This window comes from Ornithodoros turicata, chromosome 1 (assembly GCF_037126465.1).
Source record: "Ornithodoros turicata isolate Travis chromosome 1, ASM3712646v1, whole genome shotgun sequence".
Lineage (NCBI taxonomy): Eukaryota > Metazoa > Arthropoda > Arachnida > Ixodida > Argasidae > Ornithodoros > Ornithodoros turicata.
Window position 1 is genome coordinate 170,295,692 of NC_088201.1, and position 10,755 is coordinate 170,306,446.

General features: G+C 49.2%; 1 protein-coding gene across 1 annotated transcript; it reads right to left on the reverse strand.

Annotated features, from left to right (window-relative positions):
• Positions 1–9,515: 9,515 nt before the first annotated feature.
• On the reverse strand, positions 9,516–10,427 carry LOC135389741 (uncharacterized). Its single transcript, XM_064619774.1, has one exon. It carries the CDS (start codon positions 10,425–10,427, stop codon positions 9,516–9,518), a length of 912 nt encoding a protein of 303 aa, XP_064475844.1.
• Positions 10,428–10,755: the final 328 nt, after the last annotated feature.

Here is a 10,755-nt window from a genome sequence, read left to right on the forward strand (position 1 = left end):
TCTGCGTAATAAATGGGAAACAACCCAGTGCAAATATTGGTTGTTCGTGTGGTTACCGATTGCAAATATAAGATATTGGTTGCCTCGGAAGCAGAGTGACGGAGTCTTGGTACGCTCACAGTGCGCTTCGGTGGCTACCGCTATCGCGGCGGACTGAATTAAGTATTGTTGAGCACGCGTATGGGGACGTGCAGGCACGTCGCTCCATGTTAAGTGGAGGAAATCTGAGCTTGCTGCTTACGTGCACGTTCTAGACTGAGAATGTACGGCGCATGGTACTCAGAGTGCATGAGCGGCGCTCTCACTCATTCTCCATGTATGCCCACGGTACCTTGCCGTACGACGCGCCAGTCCACAGGGGCATCTCCATGATTACTGCTGGAAAACATGGCATTCGACACTCTACCGCTGAGAGCGAATGCACATCTAAGCAAGCGGTCAATTATACCACAACCACGTTATCATGTGAGACTTTTCAAACTTCCCGCGGTCTTTGTGGGGCCATGAAAAAACAAGCGCGTAAGAGGTATACGATTGCAAACAACTGAATCGTGCTGTCTGAAGTAATTCAGCCCACTGAAAAAAAAAAAAAATAAAAAGATAAAATCGGCCATCGACAAGGGAAAGTTTCAAAGTGCTAAGGCAGGCTTTTTTTAGAGCCCTCTTCCTTCCCATTCTCTTCCCATTTCCCCCTCCTTTTCCCACCCCCAGTGGGACATGCCGCTATTCAGGCAGGCAGACTGCATCTGGTTTTCCTTCAACGCGCATTCCTTCTCCTCGTCCCCCCTCGTATAATTCAACATCTTTCAAAGCTTCCCTCAGGTTACGTGAAGCACCCTGTGCCGAAGTCTGTTTGTCTTACAACGTATACGTCACGTGACAGCATAGTGCCCAGGAAAAACGTTGCTCGCAGTGACAACGACCGACGTCGCAGGACAACACACAGTTTAAACCGTCTATACAACACCGAGATAGACAGCGCAACCCCTGACCGGATTCGAACCATTTACCTCCCACATCTGGTGGTGGTGGTAGTAGGTGGGGGCGGGGATCTCAATCACAAAGCCACGACAACAACTTTATTGTGCTATGATGAATGAGGATGATGAGATGATATTGGAGATAGTGAGATGACGGAGGCCACTATAACATTACGGTTCTGTAAAATAAACACGATAATATATACAAAGTGACGCACCCTTTGAAAGAACAGTAAAGTGAAACGGAACCACCCTATTTTTATGTACTACGAGGTACAACTTGGTTTAGTGATGACGCACGCATTTTGCAAATTGCTAAATTTCAAATATTGATGTTTCCGCGATCACGCTGCCAACAGACGTCCGCCACGTGAAACTCTTGGATGCCACCCCAGATTGGTTGACAGGTACCACAGGTATTAAAGATGTTTAAAAAAATGGCGGCAGCTTGTTATTAGTTCGGTTCAAATCATAGCTTAAGCAATTGTAACCTGCACGAAGGACATGCGTCTTGAGGGGTGTGCAACCACGTCTGTTGCGCCATCTGTTGGCCTCTCCCCACGTCGTCTGCTGGAACTGCTCCTCCGCCGAGAGAGTGAAAGCCGTGAAAACCGCTTTTCTATTGCTGCTGCGTGCAGTGCCTCGTACACAGGAAATTTCTACAAATGTCTGGTTTACGTTGAACATAAAAGTGGGAATGCAAGCGAGCGGATTATAACATAAAGATGATGACGTTCCTTGTGATCGACTGAGGTGACAGGGACGTACGAGAAGTAACTGGACGAGTCCTGTTACTTCTCGTTCGTCTCTCTGTCCTCCGTCAATCGAAAGGAATGTCATCATATCCATATTACGTTGCAGCGTTCCGGAATGCATCAACCGTGCATCTTCGACGACCCCTACCGGCCGTAGGTTGTTCTACTTGCTAATGTGGTTGATTAAGTTCTCAATAGACGGCGCGGGAGTCGCCTCAGGGTTGTCGTATGTGGAGTCCACCCATTTTGCTTGAAACGGCAATCTTTAAAATTGAATTACAAAAAGATAGTTCATGACCGAGGTGAAAAATATGTGCAAGTGGAGCAAGTTGTTTATTGAACAAATACCCCTTTGGGAATCCACCTGAAAATAGTCCATTAAAAACACTTGCAAGTGTTCCACTTTCGAAACCACTTGCATGCTCTTCCACTTTAGCACCCATTTGCATGCTGTTCCTCTTTGAAACCTATTTGCAAGCGGCCCTTACAGATTTACTAAGTGCATGTTGGTTACCATAACAAAAGTAGCTGCCTTAATTTGCAGTTATTTGTGGTGAGGTTCAGTAGCTCCATTGCGTTTCAGTACATGCATTCCTGTTCACGCCATGCAACCGACGCAACGTTTGAAATGATTCGAAGACACGGATTGGATTGGATTGCTTTCATTTTCCTATTTAGTGTTCCTCATATCACACTCTAAGTGCACCCTGTCTAACCCAATCAGACTTTCAAAGGGGTTCCTGTTTAAAACACAATGGCTCTGACCAAACCTTCTCCGATTTTCCAGTCGATACACTTTGGCAGGAAATGGTTCTATTTCAAACCACTTTGCTGACGAAGTGGTTCCAGTTTAGCCCACAACGGCTCTGGCCGAAACCACTCTGGCTTCGAAGTGGACACACTTCCGTAACATAATGGTTCTATTTCAATCCACTTTGACCCACTTTGCTGTTCAAGTGGTTCCACTATGTCCCCCTTGGGATTCCACTTTGTTTGTTCACACGTGGAAACAGCACAAGGTTTTGTGTATGCGACATCTAACTTACAAGCTCCCAGAAAAAGTTATGTTTACCATTCACTTTACACATGCTTTAAATGTAGAGCTGTGCCACTCAAAATATCGGTTCGTGAATTTCAGGAAGGTTCCTGCTCAGCTCAATGTTGAGGCAGCGCTCAGTATTTCCCGGCACCGGCTGTGTCGTCTATGTGGTTCCCTGGTGCACCCCAGACGCTCGATAACAAATGTTGGCACACTTATCCCGGTGGAAGTAACGATTGGCCGCCAGGATTACGCTGACGTTTCAGAAAGGCACACAGCTCGTCAATAAAGGTAACACCACCACTGTATGTTTTCCTGTATTGCATGTCGGCAGTGACAGGTGGCGTAAGCGATACGTGAAAGCTAGAGCCGTATATTAAAAGGGGGTCGAGGAGTTACAAAAAGAGGCTCTACCTGTCAATCAGTTTCGCTCCTCTGATTGGTTTGCTTTTTACCAAGGGGGTCGCCATGACATGACATACTACCACTCAAAACGGCGATGAAAACAAACACAGTGAAGCGGGGATTTTGTGAAAAATTTTTTCACAGACTACTCTGATTTTACGCTGCAAATTCACATCCTGATACTTATATGTTTCTCGAAAATCAGTTTCAACTTACGCTCATCCATCGATATCTAACCGAAAATAATACGTTTTGTCGCCGGTGTTAGGCCTAGTGAACACAACGATCACAACGAAATCATAACAAAAACGGCACTATGCTATACAATCTTATATTTAATTGCTGGATTCCATGGATATAAACATTCTTGCCTTTTATATTCAAGCTGTCCATGTAGACTTGTTTAAAACACATAGTGACGACAGAATGTGTCCCAGCAGGTGGTTCTGCCGGCAGCAGTACAGCGACGGAAGCAGACGACAATTCCCGATGTGCCTTACGGTCCCTAGGTGGCGTTCATCAAATTTGCACTAAACCCTAATACTGTAAAACCCCCCTTTTTTTTTCGCGCCCCTAATTGTTCGCGAATCGGGGCCATGGACCATGTTCGCGACCACTAAATTTCGCGAATTGTGGATGAGTCACTGAAACCGGATTCCGGAGGTCGCGTCCGTTGACCCTTCTTGTGAAAAGATAATTCTTTGGGACTCTGACCCAGAAGCGCAGCCTTCCCCGTTATTCCTCCGTGGAGCCAAGTGCTTTACGCCGCCTGGATAATTCCGTGTGGTTCACATTTGGCAGCCAACAGCTGGCCTGTACACATCTCAGATGAGCCTGTACTGGTGGTTTAAGCCAACAAACGTGGGCGTCACCCTCCCGGACCCTGAGTCCTATGCAACGCTGTCTGACCAGGAAGCCTGCGCATCAGCCAACTGCAATATCATGCTACATATCTTCAGCGAGACGGAAAAGAAACCAAGCGACGGAAACCCTACGGGACGTACGACTAGGGAACGCGGGCCAAGATCAATTCACAAATGGAAATTTTTGCGCGCCCTTCAAATTCGCGAAAATTTGGGATTCGCGAAATTCGCGAAAATTAAGGGCGCGCGAAAATAAAGGGTTTTAAGTAGTTTTGCAGGTTGCGAGTGGTATCCATTTCAATCCCATCCAATCCACTTGCCACCCAAAATGGCGCTCACCATCTTGGATTCAGGGACAAATAGTGAGGATAGGTTGATTGATAGCGCCCCATATTTCGGGCCTCTATTGGTCGGAAAGCTTAAAAAGTGGGTGGAGCTTCAGGTATAGGCATGACCCATTAATGGCCAGACTCTCTTTTAATATACGGCTCTGGTGAAAGCAACCACAAGGAAATAACAGTGTGTATTTTATTGCGTGTTAGCGCCGCGAAGCAACTGTGGCTATGAGCGGCTTTGAGACGTGGACAGATGCAGATTGGACAGCTGGAAGGAGTGGGGGACAGGAGGCTAATATGCGCCCTGGACCGACTTTAAAGTGCCACTCCGGATTCGGAAAACGCAGTTCATTTTATCTAGTCCACGAAAAGAAGGTGCCTCAAGGATTCTACACGCGAAATTTCAATCCTGTTCACGAACGCTGTGCATTTCTATCAAATTTTGAACATCCGCTGAGCCTCCACAAGTTTCGATGACGCGAGGAGCGGGTGACGTAATCCTAAGACCACAAATTGCAATGATGTCATGCTCTGGAGAGAGCACTCGTGTCCTGGTAACAACGCCAGCGTCCGGGGAGGGTAACATGGTGGACAAGACACGAGACACTGACCGAAAGAGGGGAAAACGGGAGATATGTCTTCTCCGTCCTTCATGTTTCCTCTAAGGTCCGAGCGGTCGGATGATATGTCACGTGGGAATCCGCTAACGGAGAGCAAAAGGTGAGCCCCCTCCCCCCCCCACGAGACGCGAAGGTCAACAAACGTTGATAGATGAGAGCCGCGCGCTCCGTCGGAGCCTAACATGATGTCGCAGTTGTCAAAAATAAAAATGCATTTTCTCTAGCTTTCGCGTCATGTAGAGCCTAAATATTTTGCAGGAATATAACGTGAGACAAGAAGATTTCAGTAAGATAACTTTGATAGGATTCTGAAGACACGAGATTTAGTCCGTAGTCACACTATATGGGGATTTGTGCCGACATTTGCGTAGAATGTGTGCCGGAAAACCCACAGAAAACCTGACACTGCACAGCACGTGGTTGCATTCGAAGCCACCACTTCCCAGTCTTCAGACCGGCTATTACCAACAAGCCGATGCTTATATCCGCTGGGCGATACCATAGTTAGCATAGAGGGCATAGTTCGGTATGGAAAGCTACGGAATATTATTCACGGAATATTATTAATGACCATCCAATATCAGGAAATAAGAAATGCCGATGAGTTCATTAGACGTGTAGAGTCACGGACAAGAACACCTGATGGAAAAGCTCACTGCTAGCGCACCTTCTTTCCTAGTGGGTGCATATGTCTTTTTCGAGGAGTGCCGTATTGCAGTTCTTTACGAACAACAGCAACGCCTCAAAAAACGCTCAGGAACGATTGCTCACGTCTCAGGCTCGAACACTGCAAGGTCATAAAATTGTTACATGCATTACCGTGGAGTCATGCGTCTACTGAGGCGCTTTTGACAACCCCTATAATTATTTTCAAGTTTCAGCGCATGCTTGGTTCAGCAACTGAATAATTAAAACGCAAATAATGTTCCGCAATTTTCACGTGCTCCCTCCGAAGTCTTCCTTTCTATTTCTTTCGCAATTTCAAGCGGCACATTCGCCTTATTCGAACATCCACCCCATTAACCTCCACTGGTCTATGAAGTAAAAACATGCATAAGGAGTATCGGAGAGGAACTCACATTTGTTGCAAGATCAGGCCGCAGCTTATCTCGTACCTGGGGCTGAAATAAACGCGCTATGTTATATTCCTTGCTTTAGAAAGCTTTCATCATAAGAGCGAAATACCATTCCTGAATTCTAGCAGCTGTACAAACGGTGCTAAAAGCTTACAGCTCAAGTACAGGCTTTGATAAAGACGCACGAGATAGCCCTCACGCGCCATAGCATTGTTGCATTCTGTCTTTAGCGCAAGCACTATAAATCACGCGCATGTTATTCGAAAAAAGCAAGTAGCTGCCATCGTATTCACCATTGTCCCTTGTAGAAGTTTTTTTCGCTAAAAGATAGGGCTATGTCGTTCGGAAAGTTTGACCACATTGATGAGACGGACGTATTGCTTTATGGACGTGCAGCTTTGACTATAACGTTGCATTGGAGTAAGAAAGTCGTCAAAACAACGGTTGAATTCATTGGTAGACACGGAAGCCCACAAAGTCAAGTTTGTTACATCTGGTAGTGGTTGTAAAGAACAATAAACCAACGCGCCTTCCGTTTTGACACCAGTAATTGATTTCCGCAATATTTAAACTTCTCGCGATAAATGGAAAAGCTCCGGATTCCCACCGATGGCCCACCCAGTCTCCAAAACGACCTGGGCCGACCAGGGGCCCATATTATGACAATGTCGCCTGCCTTCACAGTATTCTTGGATGGTGTGGGAAACGATGAGCTGAACGCGGTTCCAGAATATCTTTTTCAGACCACTTGGTCTAAAACTTATTCATCAACCGTCGGCGATGCTCCAGACTCCGGCAGTAATCACAGGCTGTGAGCCTCCGGGTCATCGTCACGTTTTCCTGACGAGTAGGTACAATGCATAATGAACGCCCGAAGATAAAATGGGCGCGGGTGAGAACGCTTTGATGTCGGGTTCGCTCGTGTTTTGGTACGTGATGCGACTATAGCCCACGTCTCACAGGTCTCACAATGGCCTTCACAGTTACGATCAAGAGTTCTCACCATTCTCCCAACCAAAACTTTCCGTCCGGCTTTCAGCCTTCACTGGACGCGTTGGCGGAAAGATGATCTTGTATGAGCTGTTGTTGTACTGGGTCGAGTGGCTCAGTGGTTAGCGTGCTGAGCATGTGACGTCGATACCGGGAGGTACCCGGGTTCGAATCCTGCTGCCGGCTGTGCTGTCGGGAGTATTTCGTGGGTTTTCCTCACACGGGCTTTTGGACATATGTCGGCACAGTTCCCTTAGAAATTGGCTAGGGCGTCATTCGTGACCTTGCCCACCTCTGGAAGGCCGAGGACGGATACCCTTTTAACCAGCACCAACACAGTCATGTTGAAGAGCGTGGTTGGTACAAAACTGCATTCCCAGGTTCTTGGTAGTGCTGGCTAATAACCACAATAAGGGCTCTATTTATTGCAGCACGTCTTTATTTCTTTGTTTGCAAGGAAAAAAAACGACGAGAAATTGAACTCGTCTCCTAACTTGTTCTGCTACTCCTAACGTAAATTCTCACCCCATCCCACCCTACCCCCCACCCCCAAAAACTACTTCTCAGGTGCTCTACTCGCCAGTTTGCTATTCACTATTCACATGTTCACCATTCAGAAGTCCAGTATACCAGTAAGCCTGACGTCGGTACCTATGGTCTATTACCAGTTCGGAACTGCTTGTTAGCAGTCTGCTTGAATCCTCGCTTGGCAACTTCTTGTACAGTAAAATCTTCTTCGTACTTATGGAATTGTTTCACTTCCTTCTGTGTCAGAGTCCTACCCAAGGTAAGGCCAGAGCCTTCGAGCAGCAAGCGCTCACGGAGATGAGGAACATTCATACTCTCCACAATCTGGTCCCTGAGCATTGCGTCGCATGTGGATCCAAAATCGCAGCTGTTAGCTAGCTGACGAAGTGCAATGAGATAGTCGTCGGTCGTTTCACCCGATTGTTGACGACGTTGTCGAAAATTATGCCGTTCGGCGATTGCGTTTGTCGCGACATCATAGTGCACGTCTAACGTGTGCAAAGCCTTTGCGAAAACATCCGGGTGCCCAGTAGAGTCTCCCGAAGCTGATGATGTAGTTGAAGAATCACCCGATGGTAGCAAATCGAAGATCCGTTGACCTTCGCTTCCCAAGCAGTGGTAAAGAATCGCCTTGCGACGCGTTGCAGATTCACTGTCCAGTCCAGTTGCGATGAGGTAATTCTGGAACAATTTCCGCCATGACAGCCAGGTCTGCGGAGGCTTACCAGGATTTTGAAGGAAGAATGGTGGCGGCGGACGACCAGACATTGTAGCAAGTCGTAGTAGTAGTATAGTAGTAGTTCCCGCTCGTCGCCAAAATATGCTGTGGTGTCTTACACCGAATGTACAGGGCAGAGCCCAGTTACGCAGCCTGGCTCCATCGTTCCATTCTCTAACTTTTATTCACGCGCCTCGAGCCATCATGACGACGCCTCGCCGATACCACACGCACCCATCGCTGTCTGCACATTTCCGGCAACAATGACCTTCATGAAGATGTAACATGTGACTTTGAGTATATCACCAGATGTACCATTGAAGATAGGTGGGCAATGTCCGCTAGTTCGTCTGCAGCTTGATTACCTCTTATGTCCAGGAACCCACTGCAGAGTTACTTTGTGGCCGGCGACTCTACACTTGTTGTATTCATGCTGTATTTGGCGAAATGTTGGCGAACTGTTGGAAACTGTTTGGCGAACCATTTCCCAGGAATGAAAGCATGGCTTGGAGTCCGGTTTTTGAATCGCTGTATACCACCCACTCGGCAGGTGACTGTTGTGCTACTACGTACTGCAGCCAGCTGCCAGCTGGACGGCTACCAATTCTTCTGTTGGTGAAGTTGTTACCGTGACGTGCCTGAAACGTACCTGACGTGCCGGGGCGAAAACAGGTGCTCCGGTGGTCTGTATGTGGTGCACGACATCGTGTGCGACTGGGCGCGACCAATCTGGTGGTTGCGTGAGATTGGGGAAATCCTTGAGGACGGCAGCGTAGGGCGGTGAAGGGCGAGTGAAGGGCAGAAATAGAGATGCCGGTGAGAGGGCTCGCAGAATGAACGGAGAGAGCCTGAACTGACAGATGGGTGGACGTATCTACTAGGCGCTTGCGGGCGACATACACAGACAAGCCGAAATGGTGTAAGAAGTCGGCGCCCAGGATGGCCTGGCGGACGCCGGCCACAAGGAAAAGCCACGGGAACGTTCTGTGAAGGCCCAGATCGAGGGTGGCAGATAGCTGTCGGAAAACGGAGTGCCGGTGTTGTTGACAACCGTAAGATGGAACATGGCTGGGCGACGCTTGTCCCTTCCTGAAGCGGGGAGCACGCTCACTTCGGCGCCGGTGTCAACGAGGAAGCGAGTCTTTGAGGGCCGGCCAACAACGTAGAATAGTCGGCTGCTAGGCGTGGTGGAGACAGTCGCAGCCGCTAACGGTCTCCGGGCAAGTTTTCCGTCCAAGTACAGGGTCGCGTGCACCGACGGGCCTCGGAGCCGTAACGCTGGTGGTACCAGCAAGGGCCGATGGGCTCGTCTTGCAGAGGTCGACGAGGTGAACGGCGTCGACAGCGGGAGCGGGACGCGGAGGCGGACGATCGCGTCGGCGTATTGGAAGGCGCATGCGATGACAGGACAGACGCAACCATGGCGGAGAGGCGGCCAAAATCTTCGCGCAGTTGGGCTATGGAGTCGCCGCGCGGAGAAGTTAGCCAGCCTTGGGCGGATGGTGAAGACGCCGCGGGGGAAACAGCTGAAGGCAAGGGCGGTGCGGCGGGCATGACTGAGATGGACGGATGGGAAACCTCTATGATATTGTCGGCAAGATCGGGAAGCTCTTGCAATGGCAGAGTCGACGCAGACGCTAGGATCATATGCACGGTTGTTGGTAAGCGCTGGAGGAAGAGTTGTTTGAGGACGCTGGCATCGAGGGACAGCGCTCGCTCGCGAAGCAGCCCCTGCATGTGTCGTAATAGTTCAGATGTACGGAGGTGGCCAAGGTCTTCGGAAGACAGGAGCTCTTGGAAGCGCTTGCGTTCCGAAGCCGTGGTTCGCTCGAGTAAAGCGGTCTTGAGCGCGTCGTACTGGTTGGCTGCGGGTGGAGCGGAAAGGATGTCGACCACTTGGGCGGAAACGTCTTGCGGCAGTACGCTCACCACGTGGCGAAATTTGTTCAGCTGTGATGTTATGCCCCCGAGAGCGAACCGACATTCCACCTGTAGGAACCATACGCCCGGATTGTGGCTCCAGAAGGGCGGCAGCCGCATGGCGTAGTGCTGGATCGACGACGGCACTGAGGCACCGTCGGAGGCGGAGGACGTAGTAGGGGCTGGTGGCTGTGCCATGTACGCTCCAGCGTTCGGGTCACCAAACTGTAGGGTACAGAAGGACCAACAGACAAGGCTGAATGCGAAGTGTTTAATGTGGCAGCCAGGCCTCAACTGAAAGAATCAATGATACGCGCGCTCGATAGAAAATCATGCGCGAGATACGCGTCATGATGAAACGTCCATGGTGGCGCTCGTCGTCCATTTCCGTCTGCTGCTACACTCTCGTCGGTATTGAGGTGAACAGACGGCGCCCTGAAAGGGTACGATTGCGTAGTATTTACTGTTCCGAGTGTCTCCATTACCTGCCATAGGCGTGCCGTAAGTGTGAATGGTGATAGTGATG

What these genes read in the sequence shown, in the direction of transcription:
- LOC135389741 (XM_064619774.1), bottom strand. Translation starts at nt 10,427, where the DNA reads ATGGCACAGCCACCAGCCCCTACTACGTCCTCCGCCTCCGACGGTGCC.